We start from the raw sequence: 25,881 nt of genomic DNA on the forward strand, positions 1-25,881 counted from the left end.
ATAGTACTTAATATATCTAGTTTAGTAGAAGAGTTAGATAGCAGACTTGATGGGTTGACGCTGGGGGCTGCGAGGACGCTGCGGGCGAGGACGCTGCGGGCGAGGACGCTGCGGGCTGCGAGGACGCGTTCGTGATAGCTAGGTATATCGATACTAGGTGGAAAAGATGCGCAAGAGCTTATAGATTTAAATCTGATAATTGTTAGTAATAGAACACGTTGTTGTAGGTGACAAGTACTGGGTTAAAGGTGCTACAGTTAGTTGCTAATAAACTTCGTCTGAGAACCACCAAACGAGGAACCAAACTTCCTCAGACCCTCTGGCGGTAGAAGCCTTTCTCCCCCTTTGATTGGCTTAGGAGTTTAGCGTGGCGCTACCTGTTAGCGCGTCGCCCATCGCCAGAGTGTCTGACTAGTGAGATAACGGTGCAGCCAGGAGCCTGACCCATGACTCAGCTGACATCGGAGGCTGGAGTGCAAGCCCGTTAGAGCGTAGGTATCCCGACCCCCGACTCCCACGCCAAGGTCCGATATCCGACGTTCGGCTTCCGATCCTCGAGCGTCGTTGACCAATCCTACATCAGTCAATCAATAAGGTATACATGGGTTATGTAATTCTTCACTCTTTCTCCTCTCACAAATGTTGGTTCCATAAAGACACTCGAAGCAGCGGAGCTAGGTCTATTATAACCAAAATATTCTTGTGATTAGTAGGACCCGGCATTCTATCAGACTCTTTCAACCTGCTTTAGGCTTTACCGACTCTACTGCAAATCAAATTCAAAAATTTTAAAAATTTACCCTACCTTCTTTGCTATTGCGATAGAGTATTATCTTCTGATTATATTCGCCTTTATTCTTACATTTCTTTATCTGTCCTTATCGTTCTGTCCGGAGAACAGATTGCAGATGGACAATCTCCTGGCTGAAGATGGAGAAGTCCTTGCTGGAGTTGAGAGCAAAACATGGGCTCAATTGTCAATGTTCGAACACGTCGAACGCGGATTGAGGAGAAATCCACATGGACCAGCAGTGGTCTGCTTGATGGAACAGTCAATCAGCATTCAAAACTTGGTGACTGCTTGTTCTGGAACTAGCGAAGGAAATGAGAGCAATGGATTCCAGTGCCATTCTGCAACGCCCAAGCTGTGCAGTAAGAATCAAAGCAGAGCACAGCCAGCTAGCGGAATAAAGGAGATCCATCCTCGCAGTTCTGCTATCGAAGGGAACAGTACTTCTTTCACGCTTACATACACACAACTCCATCATACCGCCTTGAGGATTGCTACTGGGCTGCTCGCTGTGGGTGTTCAACCCAACACAACTATGATTATGCTCATTCCAAATGGTGCTGAGTATGCCATTTTACTTTGGACTTGCATACTGTTGCGCATCACGTATGTAAATTTAGACCCGAGCTTGCTAGATATGTCCAGTTCCGCGGCACTCAAACAGATGCTACAAATGGCAAGGCCACAACTTGTTGTAGCGCCTGACACGTGCAGTGGAAAGATGATCGACATCGCCATATCAGAACTTGGATTGCCCCAGCCGGTACGGATCTGTTTGTCAGATTCAGTTTTGTCGTCTACAGGATGGAAAAGCTTCGTCGCGGTGGCTGCACATGCAAATTCTCAACGACTCCTCGAGGACGAATCGCTTGGTTTGGCAGCACGGCACCATAACCCAAATCGGATCAACTCTATAATGTTTACATCAGGCACATCAGGCATGCCAAAGGGATGTCCTCAGACTGTGGCTGCCATGTCTTATGCTCTACACTCGCAAGAATGGCTCATCGATCCGGATTCTGGAGCTGCCAAGTATGCACTGATGCAGGCACACAATTCGCGGGGCATCGCACCGGCGCAAACACTGCAAACTTGGCGCGCAGGTGGTGCAGTAGTCTTCACGGGACAATCCTTCAGGTAAGTGAAGCACTACTCATGTAGATGTGTTTGTGAAGAATGAAGTATTCATACTGACGTTCTGGTGTGACATACAGTGTACCCGATGCGATCAAAGCCATAGACCTAGTTGGCGCGAGCTTCCTTGTATTAACCCCACCAATGGTGCACGAATTTGCCATTGAGCTTGCAAAAATTTCCCTGGACTTGTCATGTGTGAGGAGGATCCAGATAGGTGGCGATGCTGTTACAAAAGAAGTCCTGATCAAGTGTGCGGCACTGTTTCCGCAGGCGCAAGTATGCGTGAACCAAGGTATGACCGAAGGACCCGGTGTGTTCACTTGGCCGTTTCTTGGGACTCGCCCGGAAACCACTCCATTTATTGGAGGCCAAATTTGTCCAGTTGGGGTTGTTGCTCCTGGTGCCAAAATACGGCTCCAGTCCATTGCGCATGAAGGTATAGTGAGAATAAGTGAGCTTAGAGAGCTTCATATTTCTTGTCCGAGTATAATTAAAAGTTATCTCGGAGGCCGCTCTGCAGATATGTTTTATAACGACACAGAAGGGGGTTGGTTCAATACCAGAGACATGGCGATGATTGATGAAAATGGGCTGGTGTTCATCATGGGCCGACGCAAGGACATGATCCAGCGCGCAGGCGTCATGATAGCACCTGCAATCATTGAAAGTTGCATTTCTACTCTTATTCGGTCTCAGGTAAGTTCCTTTCTGTGTGCATCAATCGATCCAATGCATTGACGATCACATCAGGCTATTGTAGTGCCAGTGCCCCATCCAGTATTAGGCGCTCAACCGATTGCGGTAGTCGAGTCTTTCACAAATGTCAGTGTAGAACAAGTCAAACAGCATGTATGCACAGCTATTGGCGATGAGTATGCCCTTGGAGGGGTCGTGTGTCTAAAGCAACTAGGATTGGCTCGCTTCCCAGTCAATGCAACGCATAAAATCATCAAGTCTGAGCTCCAGGAGGCTGTCTTGAAATATTGGAAATAAAGTTGAATTAATTGAACAACTTTAGAACATCGTTTTAGGTATAAATGCTTCAAAGATTTCCATGCTTGACTTACAGTCTTGTAAACTAAAACTTTTGAAATGCATGGCAGCACGCTACCTAACTTTCGAATCTATCCCTTGGTGTTGTTGCTTGGAAACGTTTCGAAACCCCTAGCCTTAGCCATTGATTGAACGGAAAACTCCATGGTAACATGCCTATTTCGTATTTTTCGTTTATTGTTTGAGTGTTACCACACTCATTCTACTCTATAAGCACCTCGGCATCTTCATACGAGATCCCGAATTATGGCCATTGGATCTCTCGGCCTATCGGGCTCCGATACCCGATATAATGTCCCGATACTTACCTAAGAACCATAGAACCTTGTTGTAAAACAGGGATATCCCGAAAGCTTAGCGCGTATAAAAGCCAGCCCCTTTGGATCTCCTACGTTTTGATATCCATTGAAGACACGAGACTAGAAACAATGGAGACTACTGCAATTCAACTTTCTCCCTCCCACGCTGGACTCATCAAAGCAGCGAGTCACGCTACTTTGGAATCGCTTGAAGAATGCAATAAGCTCCTCCAACAGAATCACGAGAAATGGCACATGTTCTTCCGGGATACGGCGGGACATAACCATATCGTTCACAGCCTTCTTACAGTCCTGGCACTGGGTGGTAGCCCGGAAGAACTCAGGGCAAGATACAATGACGGCGTACCGATTCAGCGCGCAATTCCCTCGGTGGATGTAGAATTACTGGAGAAATTGAGAAGCGATGATAAAGACGACATCCTATACGATTCTATTGTTGGGCAGATCCATCAGTATCACACATTTCTCGAATTCTTCAAGGGCGAGGTCGGAGACAAGGGTTGGAAAGAGGTCATGAAAGAGTACGTCCTAGCACGTACCAAGTTAGCTGATCTCATTCTTGCACGCATGTTTGAGGGTGCTTATCACCCCATCATCCACCTCGGTCTCGGCGTCGAGTTCCAACAACCAGTCATCATCGCGGAGGCACTTGCCCAGGCCGCCGCCCACGATGACTCCAGAATCAGCACATTTTTCCAAAATTCCGAGCAACAAGCCGCCATTTCTTATCCGTCACGAAAACCCAAGTCGCTGCTCGAGTTGGTGGAAGAAGTACGCACAACCGATGTGATTCGCAGCGCGCCCAGATGGACCGATTTTGGCAACAAGATGCGTGACGGCGTTATAGGTCGCGCGGGTGAAGCAATGGCCAGTCTGGCGTCACAGTTCCGCATTAAGAATGATGAGGAAGATCTCAAGCGTCGAACTGCTGAGATGATCAGTACATGTGCGTATTTTGCGGGAGCCGCGCAGGACAAGAGCAAGCCGAATCGCAGGACCAAGATTGATTTCTTCTATATGCACTGTGTCACCAGTAGCATATTCTTCACCGTGTTTAACAATCAAGAATGGATCCGGCTTGAGGACCGCGTCCGCCTTGTCGAGTGGAAAGCACGTCTGGATCTGGCCTGGTATGCCGTTTCAGGGTCTGCAAAACTCAATCATAGTGCTATTTCTGAATACTCTTCGATCGAGAGCAACGACCTGTGCTGGAATATGCTTTTCGACAAGGTTATCAAAGAGCATGACGACGGACATGCTGCCAAATTCATGCGTGCTTTGAAAAACGGGGAAGATTCTGCTAGGGAGTTTGAGCAAGGAGAGTATGAAGAGTACTTTCCAATGAAGGGAGATATGTGGCTGCAGTTGGCAAGGATGTGCCAGGACACAACAGGGAACCGGCCTTCAGATCTCAAGTGGGTGCCGTTCACTGGATTTGAGCAGCCTTGGAACAGGCCGGATTTGGTTGCCCCCTAGGTTTTGTGAGTTCTCTTTGAGCAGATAAATGGATGTTGAACAAATGGTTCTCTCCTATTCCTTTCAACCCCGTGACGATGATTTTGGAAGCAAGCAAGTTCGAATTATTATATGAGACGACCGCCTAACATGCTTGAGTGTCATGTACTTCTACCCACTTGCATATCTAGACTTTGATATGCGTGTGAGGGCCCATCGACTATGTCCACATATACTTCGAGTTGCAGTTCACGACTGCTTGTCTCCGCGTGTCAAATGTATTCACAACAAGACATCAACAAACAATGAAATGTAATCTTCTACTGGGAAAGGTGGGAACCGATAACGTTAATTGTTTGATGATCTGTTCAAACTACTGTCTCATATCTCTAAGAGGGACCTGTGCTTGGCAAATAAGGATGTAGCCATGGGAAAAAGTGTCTCATCAGTCCCATTAAGATGCACATTGGGGTACCCGAGGGAAATTTGGCGCCAACACCTCTCTTTGCATTGACAACACCAACATTCCTCCCGCAATAGCGACCATCAGGATCTTGTACAGCCTCAATCATACCTGCTGAAAGGTCGAAATAGCTGATGAAGCTTTCTTCCTCATCCAATGTTAATCGGTGCCCTCGTGAAACATCGGGAGAAAGACCAGCAGGCTTGATGAAGATGGACGGCAGCCACGATGATTCGGCGCGCATCAACTTCTCAGCAACCTTCAAGTCTTCATAGACGTAGGATGCGGCCATGAGCATGATTGGGCGAAACCATGAAGGCATGTTGCGACTTAAGTACGGATCAATGGTGGCAGAGCTGAGAAGGGCCAGTGTAGGAAGCCTAAGACCAGGCAATGCTTTCGCTTTGATATTTTTCAGCGCAGCGATGACTGTACCAGCACTATCCTAGGTAGCGCAACCTATGCGTTAGTTCGCGATTACGGCAGCTGGGCGGATTCGAGAGTGTCATCTCACCTGGCTGACGCGACATCCAGGAATGTTGTCGTTGGTTGTCGCCACCATGAACACAGCATGAGTATCGCGCACGCACTCTTCCATGAGCTCAACATCGGTAATACTCCCAGAAAAGACTTTGATATCTTCATTACCAATGATTTCTGGAATCAGTCTGTATAATTTTGCGACATTGCGGCAATAGGCATGGATTCTGTTGTCAGGTGATTTGAGGAGGTTCTTCATCAAGGCCATGCCACAATTACCAGTGGAGCCGAGAATTGCGTAGGTAGGCATGATTTGTGCTTCCAAACAGCTAGCATGAATAGCCTCTACTATCCTTCAATGTTGTTGTGCTTTTCATATACATCAAGACGTGGTCGCATGGTCCATTAGCGCGTGTTCGCAGCTCGGGTCGGAGCAAGCACTACGGGACTCGGGTCGGAATTGACTGCTCGCAACTTTTGCACCGCGTTAGTTCCCGAGTGAGGATATACCGACACAAGAAGCGTGACTGAAGCTGAAAGCACGATGGTCTTAGTCCCGATAGCTCCGCAAGGGTGTACCGATTGATATATGGATAAAATGACTGCCTTTGAGAACGCAAAGCCGAGAAAAACATCTTCTTTGACCTGACACGTTTCTTTGCTTACACTCCTCTTCTTCCTAAATCCTCCATACTCAACTTCCAACCCCCGACCCCTAAACTATGGGTTTCCTGTACAGCCAGTTCTTTAGGACGCCACCTTATCCCAAGGGAAACTTCAGTGGAAAGACAATCATCGTCACAGGTAGCAACATCGGCCTTGGAAAAGAAGCAGCACGACACTATGCGCGAATGGGCGCCGGTAGACTCATCCTGGCAGTTCGCAGTGTCGAAAAGGGCCAAGAAGCGAGGGATGACATTATGCGTACGACAGGACATCAGAACACCGAAGTTTGGAAGCTTGATATGAGCGACTATAGTAGCGTAAAATCGTTCGCGAAGCGCGCTGAAGCCGACCTAGAACGCATCGACATTTTTATTGCTAATGCTGGCGTGGTCCGCTCTGAGTACTACGAAGTTAATGGGCACGAAGAAGGCATAGCTGTCAATGTCATAGCCACAACGCTGCTAATGGCTAATATGATGCCTAAGATGCGTGATACAGCTATCCGATTCAATACTCGACCCACGTTCACCATTACCGGGTCTGCCGCCTATGACCATACGACCTTTCCCCAACGCTCCGCCCCTGATGGCCAGATTCTGATTGCGCTGTCCGATGAAGAGACATGCAAGAAATACTGGTCACAACAGTATCCTGTGTCTAAGCTCATACAGCTGCTAGTTGTGCGGGCTATTGCTGACCATCATCCGGCCAGCGAGTTTCCTATAACCGTTAACATTGTCAACCCAGGCTTGTGCTGGTCAGCGCTGGCGCGCGATGTTAAAGGTTGGGGGTTTTGGTTCTTCAGGCTGCTGGTGGCACGCTCGACAGAGGTGGGCAGCAGAACACTAGTGCACGCGGGTGCTTCGGGCATGGAGACGCATGGCAAGTATCTGAACGACTGCTTGATCGAGGAACCGAGTGCACTAGTGACAGATGCGGCGGGTAAGGAGGGTCAGGAGCGCATCGTGTCTGAGATTTCCAAGGCGATTGAAGTCATTCAGCCCGGTGTCTCAAGGAATTTCCAGATTGTTTGAGCGGTGACATGTGTGAGCAAGGATCCATACTCTCTGCGCATATACAGTTTTTCGTCCTACATTTGACCCAGTAAATATCATCGGGCTATATCATTCTATCGGTACAATTTTCGTGAAGAAAACTGAATTCGGCCAAGATATTACACAGTAATGTGGTATGGCCTGATCATCCATCGTGTACTATTTATGGAATTTAGCTCGTCTGATGATCTGGCTAGATTCTGGTCCATCGAAATAGTTCCGCCGATCGGTCCGGTCATCCCCAACCGATCTTTGGACAACGTGTGAAGTGAAATTATACATACTTATATGTATGGACCTCCATTTTAGGTCCAGACATCTGAAGTGCTTGCTTGCACACATCGTCCTTACTTTCACCGGTGTCTTCTTGGATTAATATGATCCCATTTGGTCCATAGCTCTGCAAAAAGAAAGCTCGAGCACGAGATATGTAAGCTTAACTAGCCAAAGGGCCGCTGATAGTATGCTTATTCGGAATTTACCGAGGCACTAAACTTTGGGTCGCTGAAATTAGCAATCTCAGCTTCACAAGCATGAAAGTGTTTATATGCGTGCAATAATTCTCAAGCTTTCCAGCTCCCACTCCTTTTTGTACCCCTGAGCTTGACATCTGTAGCATTAGAACATGTAAACAGTATGATGCGTTGCTTTTGCTATACAAAGCTACTAGGGGACTAGATGCGGTCTACGAACGCCGTAATAATCGCTGTCAATGAACCTTAGATGTGTCGAGCTTCTGATGGCTGTAGTCTGACTCTGCCATCTAACTCATGAACTGTTTGGCGCAAGTTATTTCTCCACCGGTACCCACACTCTCAATCTTCATGATCCTCTTAGGTAAGATGGTCTACCTGTAGGGCCTTTTCTGTGAACTTTGGAGTGCTAGAGCCTCTCATGTCAGCGACTGAACCAACCTACCATGAAGTGGTAAACCGACAGTATGACTCACGAATTGGATTTAGGGTCTGAGATCTTAACGTTGTTCACTTATTGAAGCACAGCTAAGTATCCATAGACGAACACATCTCTAGGCATTGTTGCATAAGATGCATCCAACGACAGCCATCATCTATACATTGATACAACCTACGTTGCTATGATTTATGGCGGCATTGATCCAGCGGTGGCTACCCGTTTCGAGCCTATATGTGAAACCTTTATCAAATTGCTTTCTTATCAATAAGCTTGACTCATGTTTTCCCTACATTACACATGATTCTCGAAGTTTAGATAACTAGGGCCACCAGAGGGTCATTAATGTTAAGTACAAGGATCATAATATTCAACGTTAAGATGTCTGGTTGCAAGCGGTAAGTACCTGTAAGTACGGAGGACTTCGCTAGGGCGCTACACCCAAAGATGACAGTATTACATGATCATTGGAATCATCAGCACGCATTTCGGTATTCATTTCGGACGTATTACAGATTCTTACAACACACAGTCCAGTGAGTCCAACGAATTGTAAAACCTTTCTCTTCCTATATAACTTGAACGTTGTGCAGGAAGAAAAAGACACAGCACATCCATCTCCAACTTTCCAGTCGTTCATTTTATTCGAGTCACCTCATAGACATCATACTATCATTAAGAATGCATCACAAAATGTTGGCACTGGTTCTCTCCGGCTTCTTTGCACTTAGTCAAGCTGCTCCCGCCAAAACTCTTGTCAAATATAGTAATGAGCCGTCGGACATGCCTGCCAACCTGTGGCGCGACTTGAAGACTGCTAAAGCCTTCGCTAAGCAGGTAACTGGCCCTCCCGAGATCCTCGCTAACTGGACTGCATCGGGCGACGATTTGTGTTCGTGGGAGGGTTTTTACTGCTACCCCAACCCCGACAACAACATCTTGTCTCTCGCTGCCATTGATTTTAATGAATTTTACCTGAGTGGCAAACTCAGATTGACTGGCTTTCTCGACAAGTTTCCCGATCTTTCCCTCTTCCATGCCAATACCAACAATTTCAGCGGCCAAGTACCCGATATCAGCCAGATGCACTATCTGTTTGAGATCGACTTGAGCAACAATCAATTCTCTGGACCTTTTCCCCAGAATTTACTCAGGGCTAACCAGTTAACTTTCCTCGATCTCCGCTACAACAAGTTCAGCGGTCCTATCCCTGGAAATGTCTTCACTGCCTACCCTGATCTCGATGCCCTCTTCTTCAACGACAACAAGTTCTCGGGCCAAATACCCAATGAGATTGGCGCTTTCCCCGGCAGTTACATTGTTCTTGCGAACAATCACCTCTCAGGTCCCATTCCTGATACCCTGGGCAATGCTGGAAGCCTCCTGGAGTTTATGGCTTCTGGGAACAAGTTGTTCGGCTCTATCCCTGGTTCCATCGGTTCCATCGCCAACCTCACCCTCTTCGATGTCTCCAACAATAAACTGACTGGCACTATTCCTGAGACGCTCTGTGCCAGCAAGTCTCTCCAGGTCCTTAATGTGACTGGTAACAGACTTTCCAATGACCTTGGTCCCATTTGCCAGGCGTCGAAGGCCAATGGCATTTTGCTGATGTAGTCTCAGCGCAACACGAACAAGGGATCAGAGTTGGAGAGCACCAGCACCAGGAACAAGACATCATTCAATTCTCCTGCTTGAAAAAGCATGTCCTAAGAGATGGGCCTTTACGCAGATATTTTTAATTTTCCCTCGAAAATCTCTGCATAATACCGCTGTAGGCCTTGGACACTTTTCCTTACAAACAAATGGCATGTACCGCTAGTCACAATGTACATAATACAGTAATAATTAGTGTTACACTTGTTAAATATAAACAATAATGAATAGCTATTACCAACATACCCTAGCAGGGACCAACGACACAAACTACGTATGGCTGTTACTGTATAAACAATGAAGGATTTGCCTAAGGTAACAAAAACGTACAGAGCAACGTCATGATGTGTAAACAAACAAGAACCCACAGATGTGCTATAAACCGCCTACCAACAAGAAACTTCGCATGCACCAACCTCTCTAAGCTCGTGAGGTGAATGCGATGACTGATAAGATACGCGATATTTCGGGGTTTATCAGTGGAAAAATTACTTATGACCAAGTCCTGGAGCAAAAATGTGCAAACTGAAAACGCCGGCCCGCCCCCCTCCCCCCCGTACTAGCAAGCGAAACTAATAACAAGTTCTAACTAGATGCGCGCAATATCCGAATGCAATGAGTATCTAAGAAGCTAGACTGGAAGAACCCTGGCCCTTTAAAGTTACAAAAGAAGGTCTCTTCCTATGCGTACCATGTCAAACTATCTGCCCAGCCAGCACATGCAATCGCCCAAACCCATTGCGGTTGACAGAATAAGAGCACTTCGTTAGAAGCATTGGAAGGCCTCCGGTATAACAAGCGTTGGAGGCAGCATGAAAACCACATCAAGTACATTAGACATGATAAGAACGTCCAGGAAGGCCGCTGTAACCCCACCGGGCAACACGGACTCCAAGGAATGCATTTTATTTATGCCTAGTCTACGAAACTACCCCACACCCTTCCCCGTAATCTACATTGATAGCAGAGGAGTAAAAGGATCGCTAGCTCCACCAGCGTGTTTCAAAAGAAAAGAAAAAACACTCTTACTTTGGAAATCTGCACGTGTCTCTTCTACGATACAAGAAAATCCCTACTACTCCTATCTGAAAGCCTCGGCCAAACGATGGTTACACACAGGGGGTTGAGATTTTAACCTCCTCTCTTACTCCGGAAACAACTAAGCACCCTTCTGAGCTTAAGCTGTGGTCTTTTTCTTGAAGAGAAGCTGGCCTGCAGGGAAGGGAATTGATATCCTACCCATTTCAATCTGGGGGTGTCTCTCGGTTTGTCCGTTCGGCATCTTGATATCGTAGTCGAGCAAGAAGCGGGCTATAATCATCTTGATCTCAAGGGCAGCAAAGAAGCGACCCGGGCAGGCGTGCCTGCCGTGGCCAAAGGTAAGGTTTTCCTCGTTGGTGGTGATGAATTGGTTGCGGGCAATGTCTGCAGCCTTGCCCGACTGGCGGGCCTTGTAGGAGCGGAAGCCGTCAAAGACTTCGGGGTTGGGGTAGAATTGGTCGTCGTGGTAGATGGCTTGAGAGGCAATTTCGATCATGACGCCTGGGGGGATGTATTGGCCGTTGCTGAGGGTAATACCCTTGAGCACGCGGCGGAGCATACCAGCTGTAAGGGCGTTAGTGCTGTGCTTCGGTTGGTGTAGAGCGAAAGGAGATCATGGGCTCTAGGAGCTAGGGTTTCTGGAAAACTTACTTAGACTAGGACCGTGGAATCGGAGAACCTCCTTCATGAAGCTGTCGAGCTTTTCCATCTTTTGGACTGCACGATAGGTGACGCCACCTTCCTCGGCGATAGCTTGGCGGATTTCTTCCTGGAGAGGCTTGATGTATTCTGGCTTGGAGACGAGGGTGAACATGGTGTTGGTAACGGTAGTACTGGTAGTGTGGATAGCGGCAAAGATCAATGTAAGTTGACCACTAACAATGTCGTCGATAGAAATCTTGCCGTTACCCCTGTTGATAATCCATTGCAGTACGTCTTCTGGCTCCTTCCACTGGGGGTCTTTGGCTTTGGCTGCGATTCGCTGCTCGATGATAGGGCGGAGGACATTCTTAGCTTGCTGCTCACGTTTGCGGAGTGTAAGAACCTCTGGGGTGCGTGGGGCCAAAAAGGGCTTCAGCCATGGGTTGATATTCTTAACAGCAGTGACGACGTTGAACAGATCCACGGGGTACATGCAAGCAGCATCAAGGTAGTCAGGATGGCTAGAGATTTCTGGGCCGACGAAGACGCTACCAGAGACCTTGGCAATGATAGGAACCAATTTCTCGTTAATATTAACTTCAGTCCAGTCGTCACAGGGGGGTAGAAAGATTTGGAAGGCTAGTTTGACGTCATCAGCGATAGATGTGTGCAACCGAGCTACAAAGGTCAGCGGGATTGGCTAGTAGGTGGCTTTTGTGTTTGGAGGCCGTACGTAGTGCGGATGTGAGCCTTGTCTTGACGGTATCAGTAACGGTATGACTCTCAGCGACTAGTTTGGTGTATTGGATCTCCATTTCCTGTTAGAAAAGGTTAGCGTGATAGTCATGTATAATAAAGGGCATGCTTTCTACGTGCATCACTAATGCCCTTTGAGAAGCTAAGAACATCGTCGCCCAAATTTCGGATCTCTGGGAGGAAGCGCATAGGGATAATAACGTTTTCCTTGCCTAGACATGTTAGTGGTGGATCGAGACATTGCTTTTCTAAAGGGGTTGATATACCCTGATCATTAACGAGTGTGAAGGCTTGGTCTTTGAACTAATTATCTCGTAAGTAAGCAAACTTTAGTCGCGTGTAGAATAAGCCCTACTTTTTTATACGCATCTTTATAAATTTTACCCGCAGTGGTCGCGTACGCCGCTCCTGCGCTAACAGTAGGCAGCCTGCTCATGTAGTACCTGTGCTGTAGTCTTGGGACGAAGATCCATGCTGCAAAGACGACAGCCGCTATTCCTGTCGTCTGCAGCACACGCATGATTTGTGCGGCGAGTTGTGAGTCCATGTTTGTAGTGATAAGGGCGAAGAAAGCAAATAGGGGTGAAGTGAAATCGAATTATGAGCAAATTCAGTGGACGAAGATACGCAAGATATATATATGAAGCAACGCACCGAGGTCGCTAGGCTTCGTCATGGTACCCTTACGCTGTTCACGCAGGCATAGAATTTACCATGCTTGAGGAAGAGATACGCCAAGTAGACTGGTTACTGCACCCAGCTGGGTGTGGGGATGTGGATCAACCATAGGCGCATGGCGCGGCGTCATAGGCTACGAATTTGCCAAGGTAGCGTTCAGGAATCAAAATCAGTTAACCGTAGCACTCGTTCAGGGAATGCTCCTTCAGGGAATACCCCTTCAAGGAGGATGTCGCCACACTTTCTGCCGTCAGCCAATCTGCAACTTAGTGGGATTTCATTTGTGTTTCACTAGGACAGGGTTGCTATGCTCAAGGTTCAACAGGTTCAACGGGTTCAACGGGTTCAACGGACGCTACCGTTACAGCAGAGGTGTGTGACACGACAAAATGCTTACTTCAACCTTCAATAACTCCATAGTAGAAAGGAACAGATTGTTGCTGTAATTTTTCAAAGCTGGATCCGAAGTGTAGCTCATCCTTAGCAAGAGCGTGCTAGGCAGACATTTTGAGCATAGAAAACAAACAAACACAACATCAACTACGGTGATCTAAGCTCTTGCATGTTTCTTCATGTGCAAAAGCAGGGCGGTATAACAGCTGTTCCAGGCTCCATCCCTATCGTCACGCTAGCAAAGCTTTCAGTGATCCGGTCAAGTCGGAAATCAAATTGCATCATATTACCATCGGTATGAAATCCGCTTGCAACCTTTATTGCAACCGTGAAACTACTTCAATCAAATCTACTCTCTCGGAGCGAAAAGGACGTTCAGGCTATTTGTTTTATTGATATTTTATTTAAACGATGCTATAGAAGTGCTAAGGTTTCGTAGCAAAGCTGGCGCGATTCGGTGGGCTGAACTGCTTTTGCGCCAAGGCTTCCGGTTTGACCCATCGACCGAGAGCAAAGATGAGGTCCGTGTAAGCAGCCACAGGACCATTAATGGCAGAATCAGGAGACACATGCACATAGGCTACCGGTTATCCCATCACCATATTCCAAGCAGGTAAAGAAATCAGACGTCTAGCGGGATATGTGGGTCATGTTTTGTGGCTGACGGTATGGGCCGCGCATGGCTTACGTGCTCTAACCGCATTCATTAATGGCCGAGCGGGTTTAACCACCGAGGTCGCTTCTGCCTCGGCACGGTTTTACTCTGCTACATCCTTTCGTAGCCACCAAAGCCATCTACGTCTAGCCCTGCAGCATTCTGCTGCAAGCGTACGTACTCGGGGTATCACTCCACCCCGTGGTACGCAGAAGTCTTTCAGAATTATTGGCCACCTTGGCCACCTTGACGAGTAGGCATGTCAGCCAAACTTTAAGGCCGGAAGCTTGTCCGAGCTAATATGGCTTGTTTTATTCGACCTCGCTGTGCTTAATAATTGATGCTTTACTATGACACCTTGTGATATCGTTGCTCGAGCTCTTGTTGTTACCTAAGAGGCTATAGTTGAGTTGAATGATAACATCATCCAACTGGATGTAATTTGGAATCGTACGATAGTTGAAACATTTTCTCGAGCTGTTAAGCGCGGCTTTAGTCTCTAAGAGTGCCCGATCAAGATCTGGAACAAGTATCTTGAAGACGTTTCTCGATTCGGCCGACCGTTGAATCAAAAAGAGCCGTCAGGAAAACGGGTTCACAGCGTACGCACTAACTTGTAAAGCCGAGGAAAATGTTGCACGACATAAGCAGCTGGTGCGCTTAACATACCGGAATGCAACGTCTTGGATGTTACGGGTATTGTGGATTATGAGAAAAACAGGCTGCAGGTTACGGAAATAACAAGCTGACGGGGAACGCTAGTTTGACGAATAAGATGAGGGACGATCGCCTTGTAGAGTGTCAAGAACACTGCTGTACAGTGGAAGACTGGAAGAACATTATCCAATCCAATATGACATCCGTCATCTTGAAAAATATACGAGTTATAGCCACTTAACACAAGATGCGCATGTGTACAAAGTGAAAGCTGCTACTTACTCCCAAGTGTGGTAGTGAGCCTATTCGACGGTGCAAAACACCGCCAGCGCACGAGTCTATCGCACAACTCGCCTTTCTAAAATCTGCGGCTAGCGAACCAGTTGAGAAGTGAATTGCTATCACCGGTGTAAGGAGTGAATGTGGTCACAACCAGGTTAGGAAATGAACGAGGCTAGCGCACAGTCAGACCCACTAAAATCCGCAGCCAAGAGCTCACCGGTCCAAATTAAACCCCGTGAGAAGAAAATAGCCGCTACACCGGTGTTAGCTTGTTAATGTTCAAAAACACCGTCTATGCTGTCAAAACGGATTGGATGTTGGCTAGTCACGAAATGTCATTTTTTTTTCATTTATCAAAAATATTGCCTTCTCCAACTTTGAAGGTGGAGGTAAACAATGATGCCATTGCTTTACGGCCACATAACGCCGTCACCCATAATCTTTGCCTTGCGCATATCGGTGCGTACATCGAGTGGGTAATCCTGCGGTGCAAGGTTTCTCCTCCACTGCTTCATTCTCTTGCTCAGAGCCTCTTCTCTACCGCTCAACTCGCGCTTGGTCAGGGTGTTTGTTGAGTATCCACCAAAGTCACCAGCGATGCAGTGGCTTTTTCCTCCCCAGGTGGTATCTGCGGCCGCCTTCCAGATGGCGGTAATGTCGATAGTCATTTGCTTGGTGTACAGGATGCGGCAATCGGCTGGCTCGTAGATGAATTGCAGTGGGGTGTCAGTCTCGTCGCCGTCACGAATGCCGTCTCGGAAATTGACATTCATTGCCGAACCGATGGCGAGACGATCGAAGGGAACAGAAGACCAATACTGGTTTAGCTCAGTGTTATTGAGCTGCGCTACCTCTTCGGCCGAAGAGGTGGTGTTGAGAACGGCATATTGAGCAAGGAACTGGATATAGGTCCAAGGAAGGTCGTTGGTGCCCTTGACGCCACCGACGGCTTGTGTGATACCCTCGCGAGGGCGACCACCAAGGGAGATGTACTTGACACCAGCACGTTGGCGCATAAGCTCGGAGAAAATGGTACAAGTAGACGCGCAGTACCCGTCAGTTATGACAACAACGTCCTCAGCAGCGAACGGCTGTTCAGTATAGTTGGATAGAGGGCCATAGCCGTGAACGTAGATGCCACCTGAGTTCTGGGTGATCAATGGATCGTTCAGGTCCCAACGGAAAAGGCTTGAAAAGTTGTCGCCCTTCATATGATGGGGACCAAACTTTTCCGCCCAACTGGAGAAGGGCTTCTCATCAACATCTAGATCTGTGCGATAGTTGAACATAGAAGAGACGACATTTCCCTGAAGATCGTACAGTGTTTCGTTTTGTTCTTGAGTGACTGGCTCTCTAGTCACGCCTTCAGAAGCTTTTGAGAATTGTTGGCCAATGATGTCCGTTGATTCAAAAGCACGGAATCGATCAGCTGCTGCGTGATTGATGTCTTTAGGGAAGAGGAGCAAATAGAGGTCATATCCCAGTAGGATGGTACCACCGCCATTTGCCTGAACGTCAACGACGAGCTTCTTCTTTCCGGCAGCCTTGGCCGCGGAGAGGAATTTCACAGCAGTGGCTTGAAATTGTACCTGAGCATCGGTGCCCACAAATGAAGGAACGGACAGAACAGCAACATCGGAGTACTCGTCTTCGAGGAAGTACCCACCAATCAAGTTTTGGCTTTGACGAACAACTGGTGGGGGGTAGCCAGGAGCAGGGATTGGTGTGGCGGATGCAGAGGCGGATGCCGAGGGGGTTGGTGTGGTAGAGTTGGAAGGAGCTGGATCTTCAGTCTCGGTGGGTGGGTTGCCGGTAAACCAAAGCTTGTAGAGGCTCTCGCCATCAGTGATGCCATCGAATGGGATCAAGACTTTGGCAAAGTTTTCGTAGGTATAGCTGGTGCCATTGGCGAAATCAAGCACGGTGGTAGCCCCAGGGTAGATCTGTCACGAGTCAGCAGCTTGCTCCTGGAAGCTTCACTTGGACGCATCTACATACCCAGCGACCTCTCCCTGATCCAGCAAAAGTGCCAATGCCAGATCCAGTGGGGCCAAGTGATACAGTAGCAAGCTCATAGAAAACGTTGTTGTAAAGAGCATCCCGGTCTTGGAGAGAGCCGTATTGTGACCAGTTTTCGAGGTATTCCTGGGCATCCTGGCCATTGATCTTGGTGATGGGAGATGCCTTGAAGGTTGCGTTGCCAAAGGACTCAGCCAAGACATCGGCGTAAACGTAGGCTTTTGGTAGTTCCTTGCCATCTGACGAGGCGGAAACAAGAGGGATTGGGCGTGCAAAATTGAAGACGGTTCCTACGATGTCGGGCACGTAGACAAAATGGCCGTCGTGTGTCGTTTGCAGAAGACGATACAACTCAAAGCCGAACTGTGACATGGGTAAGGCTTACAACGTCGACTTTGTGTGCCGAATACATACCTCATATTCGTTGTCATACTCGCTCTTGACTACTTTTTCTCTTATGGTGTCAAGCTCACCCCAGATGTCGACAGCGGGTTGCACCTTTTCGACATACTCTTTGGGTGGATCCTTGAGCCAGACAGTGGTGCTCTGCCATCGGAAATAGGGCACCACACCGTCGACAAGTGCAAGGGCAGCAGACTGGTTGAAAGGAACTGAAGTAAGACAGTCATAGGCCAATTGTGCAGGGACGGTGGGCACATCAGCTGTTTGGGTTGCGACGGAGCTTGCTACTTGGGCACACGGGCTCGTTGCATTGTATTGACGGGCAATTAACGGCGAGGCGAGAGCACCTGAAGCGAGAGACAGAGCCGCAATGCTCTTGGTGACGCGTGCCATTGCAGCGACTTGATATGACGCGAAGAAGAGCAATGCCAAACTTGAGCTACATGAAGAATGTCGGGCGGTGACGAGCATTTATATCCACTCCGGGCGCCAGCCGCACTACAAGGGACGGGGAAATAGCGCCGTTTGTTGATGGAATAGACATGAGATAGCGGCCGGTGCTTGGTAGGGTCGAGTCCATATTCCGCAACAGATGAGGCAATGCGGTCGATGGCAACGAATCGCAGAGGCTGCGCTACATTAGTGTGTCGCCTAATCGGGAAGGCGGCATGAGCGGATTACACAATGCCGGCTTGAATATTTTGTTGGCGGGTTGAGCAGAGCTGCCAAAGTAGGCAAAGATCGGGTTCCCCGACGAGTTGGTCTTGTGGTAGGCGGACTTGGCCGAGTCGCATTTTGGGTGTGGAGTTGGTTCGCTTACTAGGTACGTGAGCATTGTGCTGCTACACTGGAGACTAGATGTGTGTCGAGGGCATCATGGAGCACACGACATGCAACTAGGGAGAATGAAAAATCCAAGCTTTAGATGAAGCCTCACAAGCATCGCCGTTGTGCAGCCGCTAGTCCGCACGGTCCCTAGTGTTGACATGACACTAGTCCGAAAGAGGCAGGTAAGTATGCTTCTTATCGACCAGACTAATCAGCCTCCTGGGAACCCCCGAAGATATACGTATACTTGGGCTAGGCTGATGAAGTGTAAATATAGGGCTCTGTCACATGTACCTGATTGTGCACTTTGCAAGGTCGGGTTGCCCAAGACCGAGTCCACTGCCGCCCTCCAACAAGAATACCACTTGCAATTCCTCGAAGCCACTTATGATTACCAACATAGGGGCCTGTCACCACGCTCAATCAACAACAAGACAACTGCAAGTTGCGCGTGGGAGACGAGACGGCCCTCTACGACCTCCCCCCAGCAGACCCCTTCCAAACAATGTTCCGAAATTGCAAGCCACAGCGGTCTTCCCAACGCCGTTTTGAGCTTGTTTCCCGCTTGTGTTGTATGTGCTTACTTACAGTGAGCATGGTGGGACGCTGTCACCTGAAAAGCATGCATTACTAGAGATGGCACTGAATGACTACACAGCCACTACTACTACGTGGAAAACAAACAAGGACTAATGTAGAGGGCCATGTCATACGCACCATCTTTGCGCTGGCCCATGCCAATCTCTCGAATGTAGGCCGAGTTGTGCCAAAAGTGACCGGCGTCGAGCTGGCGCTTCATGAAGGCGTGGGGCGGGGCAAAGTCGGCGACCAAGTCGTTGATGATGAGGGCATCGCCGGCGGGCATCTGGTCGGCAAACCAGTACAGCTTGGTGGTGAGGGTAGTGCCGGGGAGCATATCGTGAGCAAGCAAGCAGTAGCGCTGGTGCTGGGGCTGGTGCTGGTACTGTGCCTGGAGGCGGGCCCACAGCGTGGCGTAGTGACAGGGGAGTGGCAGCGGCACCGCCCCGTCCAGGCTAAGGTGTGGCTCAACGGCGTCGGCAAAGGAAGCGTGCGAGTCAAAGTAACAACGGCTGTACAACTTGATGCGCGCCGCAGGATACCGTGTAGCATCAATCGACAGCATGCGCGGTCGCACACCTTGGCTGCCTCCCTCGCTGGTGGGGTGCAAGGCCAGATGGCGTCGCAGCTGAGCCCATTGGCCGTCAACGTCTACGCCGTAGCGTGGCAGTAGAGCGAAGACGTCGTCCAACAACTCGAGGAGCTTTTGGCCAAACAAACATGCTGGAAGCCGCCAGTACAGCTTGCCGTGCACCCGGCCTGATGTCGCCAGATCGAAGCCGACAAAAGTCGTCGAGGGTGTGCACACTTTGCATCCACCCGTGTGGTCCGTCTTCTCCCAGTGGGCCAGCCGCGCCGTCACAGCCTCCCATATATCCGGCAGCACGTCGATACGGTATCCACCGGGCCCCAATCTGCTCTCATGTTTACGCAACCCATCTATTGTCTTTTGTGCTGTCATGAGCGAAGCCGCACGATTGGGATTTCCTTGGCGCCCGATCAAGTCAACCACGTAACGGACCATGACTGACGACGTGCCCTTCCACCCGTAGCTCACCTCGACCGGAGTTGCGTCGAACGTCAGCGCCGATGGACACGCAGGACGCAGAGGCAGCGATGGTGCTGGTCCCGGGCCTAGCCAGCCGCAAACATGATGTCTGAAGAAGTCCACGTGGCCTGCGATATCTGCCTCGGTGTATGACTCGCTCGCAGTCAAGGCGTGTGCTAGATGCTGCTCAACCAGTTCAGCCCACCGCACTCTATCGACATTAGCACGACTCATTGCGTTCTGGTACACTGTCGGTTAGTCGTCCAGGTACAGTACGTGTGTATTCGCCTTGTGCGCGGGGCATGTTGTTGTCGTTTTATACCCGTCAAGATAACCACCCTGGTCCACTCAGGCCCCCTACGTTAACTGTATATGTTCTTTTTCAATAAACACCTCGGAATTCGAAGATGATCTAAGCCTTTGTCATGCCTGTGATAGCTATGGATTGATTGTAAAGTCCATATGCATCACTCACCACCATGTCACTGTCACTGTAGCCTCCGAATGCTCTAGCGGTGTTTTGCTTAGATCCCTCCAGCTATGAACCATAGCCATCTGTCCATTAACTCAGACTGGTCCGGATTCGGCCCTTCTTCGCAAGCCATTGTTCTTCGGTCCCATGCAACACTGTCTACACGACTTCTTTTTCACTGGGCACGTGCTTTGATTTTGCATGTTCAGAAAACGGAACTTGGCACACAAACGATATCGTGTATCACACCAGCCGTACGTAGTCGAAAGCCTAGCTCGAATGCTTAGTACCATGTGCTGTCCCATTCAAAGATCAGGTACCTGTAATTCGAAGAATGGGTCGATGAGACTGCGGAGAGGTTGGTGGCCAATGGGGTTTAGGGTGTCGGGAAGAAGTATGTGCCCATTGTCGAAGCGATAAGCAAACACCATCACGCAGCAACAGGCACATCAAGACGAGGCCCACAGTCTTCATCAGGGCCACGAGAACGGCGTTTCCCTTGAATGTCGGCGCGCATGCTGTGATGACGTGATGCGACGCTCCCCAGATTGTGGATCGGACCATAGCGGTAGTGGTAGTACAAGTATGTTATACAAAAGTGCGGGGCGTGCATCATCACCGGCGCAGGGAAGCCTTGTCAACTGGGCTGACATGGTCCAAGTACAGGGCGGTGGCTAACCATATGTACCAAGTATGTACCAATGCTATTTCGGCCACCCATCACAATCATAGTTCTTGTCGTTTTTTTCTTGCTCCACCCGTTCATTTGGACAGATGCGCATGGCTTGTTTGAGTGTGAGTGTGGGGAACGCCTGATGACGTCAGGCGGTTGTCAAAGAAACCCTGCATGTTCAGTCGCGTGCAAATGGCGGAACCTGCACACATGCACTGTGCTGTACTCTACTCTACTCTACTCACAGCGAGCCAAGTAGCACAAACACCATGTGCTTTTCTCTCTCCTAGTCCACCTGCAACTTTCATACTCTACGGCGCCGCAAATATGGGTTCGCGCGCACCGCGCGAGCTGCCAGCCATGCCAAAGCGCAAACCAGTCGCTCCGCTCGCAGATCCTCTACCATCTACGACATCGGAGCGCGAGCTTACCAGCAAACTCATCCCTAATGTCTTTCTTGTCGCTACCGCTTTGGCTACACTGGCACTTTCCTGGCCCTTACGATGGGTCATTTCGGGAGCGCCCACCTTTGTGTATGCCATCCTGCTGGGTGAAGCATATGGACACCGCATCTTCCCCTTTGCCCCTGTGTGGACCATCTTCGCTACCGTTAACCTGGCCTACGCAGTATGCGCAACATCATGGCTCCTTTACTGGGTCTTCTTCACCTGTTGCTGGCCAACCCTTCTCATCACCTGTCTCTACCAGTTCGACGCCGCTGCCGCCCTTGCACGACGTAGTCTACGCAAAACATTCTTGCGTGATCTCCATTTCATCAACGACCAGATAGCCTTTTTTGACTTGCCAGCGCTGGAGATTGATACCGAGGTCAAAGGTCTCTTCGTCATTCGCGGCGTTACGCTGTCGCTCTCGACAATGACGCTTGTTGCCCACGGCGTGGAAGCTGGAATCAAACTCTCTGATGATGTTGAGCTGGGCATACAGGTGGATAAAGTGGTTGTGCCCTTGTTCCGCGAAATCACGGTCGATGACGTGTATGCGAACGTCAGAGGCGGGGAATGGGAAGTTACCTTTGGCGATGTCACGTATGGCGTTCCAGAGCCAGACGACGACGACTCGGTCGTCGTAACAAACACGGCTATCCTTCGAGCGGCAACGCAAAAGGGCGGCATCACCGGTCACCCGACTGACATGATGCGAAGCCTAACAGCCGGAAAAGTCCCAACCGAGGCTCAAGACACCGCATCTGCCTTCTCGTCCGTCAAAAAAATAGCCCCAGACGAAGAGCAAGCACATACAAAGTACAAGGAGCTGATACGCTACATCGACGAAACTAGTGCCATAACCATCGCAAAGAAACAGTTGATCCAGGCTTCAAAGGCACGGAAAGATAGTAAACTCGATGAGGAAAGTGAGGAAAAAGAAGGAAAGCGAGGCCGGAAAGCGAGGGAGGAGCCAGGTGTGCGTCTCGATATCGAAAACATGGACGACTTTCGTGCCGCCATTTGCGCCCAGATTCATGGCCAGGCGTCTATCCCCCATCCACCCTCCAAGTCGATAAGGGTATCCACACTTCGCAAGACATCGTATCCCAACGTGAAAAAATTCCTGCATCGACTGCCGTTGCTATACCGATTAATGCTCAGCCCCATTTGCTACTTCCACCCGGTCAAGTTCAAGTCCGTCACAGCTGCCGGATCGGGAAAATGGTTCACCGCACTCATGAAGCAGTATTTCTTCAAGCATTACTCGTCGCAGGATGCCGAGATTCGTAGACTTGAGGCTCGGATATCTTCCTGGTGCGCGAATGCCAACTTTGCTGTTGAACTGGGTCCAATTCAGAGCGAGGCGCAGTTCCCCATCAATACAAACTACAACATTCAAACAAAATTCAAAATCTCGGATGTTCTCGCCTACAGAATTCTCCCAGATGCTGTCGAGCTGAAACAGGTCGTCCGATTGGGAGGCGCAAATGCGACCCTCACAATACCCACCTTCTTGTTTCCTCACCATGAACACATCTTCCCAGAGAAAGCAAGCGACTTTGAGTTACTCGAGATAGAGTCCGCCATCAATGAAGCTGAGCCTACTCCAAAACAGGCGCTAGCTCGAAAAGAGCTCAAACGTCTTAAAAGGGATGAAGCGGCTATGCATGTCAGTGCACATGCACACTTACCAGCTCAATTTCATCAAGATCTATTGAACTTTGTTGCCGCCATTGTCAAGGCCACAAAGGTAATTGAGTCGGATAAAGATTTTGAGGAAGCCAAGGTTCTACGGGAGCTCAAGCGTGTCAGCACCAACCTGTCCGACAGCTCGGCGAGCAGTGTAGCATCCGTTACTACCAACAACACTGAGGGCACACAGACGACCATCAACGGAACTGAAGACAACAGCTTCAAGGCGTTTCTTAAAAAGGTAGATACAGGTTTCAAAGAAGCGTCGAACAAAACAATGGTAGGCATGCGTAAAGCCGGACAAACCACCGTTCATGCAATGGCCAATGATCGTTGGATTGCTCGGCTGGTCGGTAAGGTGACCAGGAAGATGGAAAAGGTACAAGGCGAACTGGGTTATAGCGTCGATGTTCCCATACCCTTGGCTAAGTACCGCGCACGTCATGAGCTTGAGCCCAAGCTCTTACCGTAGTTGTTGTTGTCGCACATATTCTTGGGACGCTTGCAACATTGTATGATACCCCTTTTTAGGCTACGAAGAATTAATTGCATCACTTAAGAATGGCGCCAATTTGATTTACCGTCATGGATCTGATTCAAAATGTTTGGATAGTGTCCTGCTGATCACGATTACGGTTAGTGTAGCATGAAGGCGGTGCTGCTTCGTGAACTGTGCAAACCACATGTCAACTTTTCCAAATTCATGATTAGGTTATTCAAACGTTTCGCCTTCACTACTTTCCGCGAACTCTAATTTTTATCTCCTTCAGTGGTCTCGTCCGCATCGAGTGGGTTGCTCAACTGATACGCCTCGATGAAAATGCTCGCGAGTAGTGCAATCGCTGCAATCGCTGCCGCTACGACCCAGATATACCTGAGTGCGTAAGTGAAGCTCTCGATCAGTTGCTCCTTTGCAGCATTCTCCGGCATAGCTTTGATGATCTGCACCAAGCCTATTGCATCTTTGGAGTATTCCCTGGCTTTCCTAGCCAAGAGCGGCTTTGATAGCATTCTCTTCTCAATCATATTCTGGAACACCACTCCGCCAACTGCAACACCGAGGGTTTGGCCAAGAGCTCTGAAGAACGTGAACATGTTCGTTGCAGAGGCTTGGTTTTCGACAGTTGTAGAGGCCTGGACACCAAGAATCATGGCCGGATAGAGTCCTCCAAGTCCAATACCACCAACGAGACTTATAGATACCCATACGGTCGTTGGTGTATCGGATTCGAGCAGTACGAGGAGACTCGTGCTGAGCACCACGAGACACCAACCCAGCCAGTTTGCCCATCGGTATGCTCCCGTCTTCGATATCGCGATTCCAACAATCTATGTATGTCATTATCAAAATGTGTGCATGGATGTATAACGAATTGATGGACATACCATTGCACTTGGCGATAGCGTGAAGGTCCATGGAAACATACCAACACCGGCCATGACAGGCGACATGTCCTTTGCAGCCTCGAAATAGAGTGGAAGGTAAAACATGCCCATTGAGAGAATGATTCCATACAGGGTAGTCTGCACGTAAATGATTGCCGCAGACCGGTTTTTGAAAATGGCAATGGGAATGAATGGGTTTTTGGCCACGTACTCCTGGTGCAAGGCAAACACGACTAGTCCAGCAATGCAGATGCAGAGTGGCACAAGCGTACGCCATGAGTCCCAGGGGCACTCGACACCACCGCGGGTGATGGGGATAAGGAATCCTGTTGCCGATGTAAGGAAGAGACTCATTCCGACCCAGTCCAACTCCTTCATCTTTGCCACAAGCGCAACATTGGTCTTGTCGAATTTCAAGAAAATCGCAATGCATATCCCGCCAACACCGACGAGTGGAACATTGATCCAGAAAATCCAGCGCCACAAAGTCTCCTTAGCCAAGCCTCCGCCTGCAATTTTTCCACATGTTAACGGTACTACTAGGTTCATTTATGGGATTGACCAACCTACCGAGCAAAGGCCCCGTAACAGTCCCAAGCGACCACATAGCCCCCAGCGAGCTAAACCACTTCCCGCGCTCCTTCAGCGGAATCTTATCCACGATGATCAAAGCCGTTAGGCACAGAATCCCGCCTCCGCCCGCACCTTGAATCGTTCTTCCCAGGAGCATGATCGTGAAACTCGTCGCAACGGCAATGACAATGGAGCCGACGAGGAAAAGCGCGAGGCTAACGTTGATGATCGGTTTTCTGCCAAAGACGCTGGAGAAGGAGCCGAGGATGGGCTGGAAGACGGTCGAGGCGAGGAGAAACGAGGTGCCGCTCCAGAAAGCTTCTACGGCGGATCCTGCGAGGGCTTTTGTGATGACCTTTTTTTTTTTCTCTTTCGTTAGTTTCTCGTGGAGATAGAGTCTGAGGGGAAAGTGACGGTTTTGGAATGTGTGTGTGTGTGTGTGTGTGTGTGGTAAGGCTTACGGGCAATGCGACTGCGAGCGATGTAGCGTCGAGAGCAACCATCAGCATGATGATGCAGAGACTGCCGAATGCAGCGATCAAATACCGTCTATCACGCGCGTCATCTTTTCTAGGCTCGATTATCGAGAACTTCTGTATCGCCTCTTGAGTCGCAGATGTTTTCTCCATGTTATTCTTGTTGGAGCATGTCTTTCCCGAGACTAGAGGCAGC

The 25,881-nt window shown here is 49.2% G+C and overlaps 10 protein-coding genes across 10 annotated transcripts; 5 read left to right on the forward strand and 5 right to left on the reverse strand.

Annotated features, from left to right (window-relative positions):
- Window positions 1-908: 908 nt before the first annotated feature.
- On the forward strand, window positions 909-2,920 carry PSV08DRAFT_369462 (uncharacterized protein; the record flags this gene model as incomplete). Its single annotated transcript, XM_014219230.1, has 4 exons — window positions 909-1,073; window positions 1,146-1,927; window positions 2,005-2,623; window positions 2,678-2,920. The coding sequence occupies 4 exons, from the start codon at window positions 909-911 to the stop codon at window positions 2,918-2,920; spliced, it is 1,809 nt and encodes a 602-aa protein (XP_014074705.1).
- Window positions 2,921-3,408: 488 nt separating this feature from the next.
- PSV08DRAFT_175627 (uncharacterized protein) lies at window positions 3,409-4,776 on the forward strand (the record flags this gene model as incomplete). Its single annotated transcript, XM_014219229.1, has 1 exon — window positions 3,409-4,776. One exon carries the CDS (start codon window positions 3,409-3,411, stop codon window positions 4,774-4,776), a length of 1,368 nt encoding a protein of 455 aa, XP_014074704.1.
- Window positions 4,777-5,092: 316 nt separating this feature from the next.
- On the reverse strand, window positions 5,093-6,008 carry PSV08DRAFT_400212 (uncharacterized protein; the record flags this gene model as incomplete). Its single annotated transcript, XM_014219228.1, has 2 exons — window positions 5,093-5,663; window positions 5,733-6,008. The coding sequence occupies 2 exons, from the start codon at window positions 6,006-6,008 to the stop codon at window positions 5,145-5,147; spliced, it is 795 nt and encodes a 264-aa protein (XP_014074703.1). The 3' UTR covers window positions 5,093-5,144.
- Window positions 6,009-6,420: 412 nt separating this feature from the next.
- Window positions 6,421-7,416, forward strand: PSV08DRAFT_360426 (uncharacterized protein; the record flags this gene model as incomplete). Its single annotated transcript, XM_014219227.1, has 1 exon — window positions 6,421-7,416. One exon carries the CDS (start codon window positions 6,421-6,423, stop codon window positions 7,396-7,398), a length of 978 nt encoding a protein of 325 aa, XP_014074702.1. The 3' UTR covers window positions 7,399-7,416.
- Window positions 7,417-9,024: 1,608 nt separating this feature from the next.
- Window positions 9,025-9,948, forward strand: PSV08DRAFT_175485 (uncharacterized protein; the record flags this gene model as incomplete). The annotated part of the gene is made up of 1 exon (XM_014219226.1): window positions 9,025-9,948. One exon carries the CDS (start codon window positions 9,025-9,027, stop codon window positions 9,946-9,948), a length of 924 nt encoding a protein of 307 aa, XP_014074701.1.
- An 876-nt stretch (window positions 9,949-10,824) lies between these two features.
- Window positions 10,825-13,009, reverse strand: PSV08DRAFT_360427 (cytochrome P450). The gene is made up of 6 exons (XM_014219225.1): window positions 12,782-13,009; window positions 12,693-12,729; window positions 12,547-12,638; window positions 12,404-12,488; window positions 11,680-12,348; window positions 10,825-11,592 (listed from the first exon to the last, which is right to left on the reverse strand). The coding sequence occupies exons 1-6, from the start codon at window positions 12,971-12,973 to the stop codon at window positions 11,165-11,167; spliced, it is 1,503 nt and encodes a 500-aa protein (XP_014074700.1). The 5' UTR covers window positions 12,974-13,009; the 3' UTR covers window positions 10,825-11,164.
- A 2,401-nt stretch (window positions 13,010-15,410) lies between these two features.
- Window positions 15,411-17,945, reverse strand: PSV08DRAFT_218985 (uncharacterized protein). Its single transcript, XM_014219224.2, has 3 exons — window positions 17,525-17,945; window positions 17,090-17,473; window positions 15,411-17,034 (listed from the first exon to the last, which is right to left on the reverse strand). The coding sequence occupies exons 1-3, from the start codon at window positions 17,903-17,905 to the stop codon at window positions 15,502-15,504; spliced, it is 2,298 nt and encodes a 765-aa protein (XP_014074699.1). The 5' UTR covers window positions 17,906-17,945; the 3' UTR covers window positions 15,411-15,501.
- Window positions 17,946-18,146: 201 nt separating this feature from the next.
- On the reverse strand, window positions 18,147-20,245 carry PSV08DRAFT_408353 (tryptophan dimethylallyltransferase-domain-containing protein; the record flags this gene model as incomplete). Its single annotated transcript, XM_066093800.1, has 2 exons — window positions 19,025-20,245; window positions 18,147-18,331 (listed from the first exon to the last, which is right to left on the reverse strand). The coding sequence occupies exons 1-2, from the start codon at window positions 20,199-20,201 to the stop codon at window positions 18,147-18,149; spliced, it is 1,362 nt and encodes a 453-aa protein (XP_065949383.1). The 5' UTR covers window positions 20,202-20,245.
- Window positions 20,246-21,140: 895 nt separating this feature from the next.
- Window positions 21,141-23,722, forward strand: PSV08DRAFT_387018 (uncharacterized protein; the record flags this gene model as incomplete). Its single annotated transcript, XM_014219222.1, has 2 exons — window positions 21,141-21,234; window positions 21,360-23,722. The coding sequence occupies 2 exons, from the start codon at window positions 21,141-21,143 to the stop codon at window positions 23,720-23,722; spliced, it is 2,457 nt and encodes an 818-aa protein (XP_014074697.1).
- Window positions 23,723-24,000: 278 nt separating this feature from the next.
- PSV08DRAFT_175048 (major facilitator superfamily domain-containing protein) lies at window positions 24,001-25,838 on the reverse strand (the record flags this gene model as incomplete). Its single annotated transcript, XM_014219221.1, has 4 exons — window positions 24,001-24,579; window positions 24,637-25,145; window positions 25,207-25,564; window positions 25,671-25,838. 4 exons carry the CDS (start codon window positions 25,836-25,838, stop codon window positions 24,001-24,003), a joined length of 1,614 nt encoding a protein of 537 aa, XP_014074696.1.
- Window positions 25,839-25,881: the final 43 nt, after the last annotated feature.

Source organism: Bipolaris maydis (assembly GCF_028858645.1).
Source record: "Bipolaris maydis strain C4 unplaced genomic scaffold PSV08scaffold_4, whole genome shotgun sequence".
Taxonomy (NCBI): domain Eukaryota; kingdom Fungi; phylum Ascomycota; class Dothideomycetes; order Pleosporales; family Pleosporaceae; genus Bipolaris; species Bipolaris maydis.

What these genes read in the sequence shown, in the direction of transcription:
- PSV08DRAFT_360427 (XM_014219225.1), bottom strand. Translation starts at nt 12,973, where the DNA reads ATGGACTCACAACTCGCCGCACAAATCATGCGTGTGCTGCAGACGACA. An exon ending in ATAAAGATGCGTATAAAAAA is followed by an intron (nt 12,730 to 12,781) that starts GTAGGGCTTATT and finishes CGAGATAATTAG; the next exon opens with TTCAAAGACCAAGCCTTCAC. An exon ending in ATTCCACGGTCCTAGTCTAA is followed by an intron (nt 11,593 to 11,679) that starts GTAAGTTTTCCA and finishes ACGCCCTTACAG; the next exon opens with CTGGTATGCTCCGCCGCGTG.
- PSV08DRAFT_218985 (XM_014219224.2), bottom strand. Translation starts at nt 17,905, where the DNA reads ATGGCACGCGTCACCAAGAGCATTGCGGCTCTGTCTCTCGCTTCAGGT. An exon ending in AGTATGACAACGAATATGAG is followed by an intron (nt 17,474 to 17,524) that starts GTATGTATTCGG and finishes CCCATGTCACAG; the next exon opens with TTCGGCTTTGAGTTGTATCG. An exon ending in GATCAGGGAGAGGTCGCTGG is followed by an intron (nt 17,035 to 17,089) that starts GTATGTAGATGC and finishes GACTCGTGACAG; the next exon opens with ATCTACCCTGGGGCTACCAC.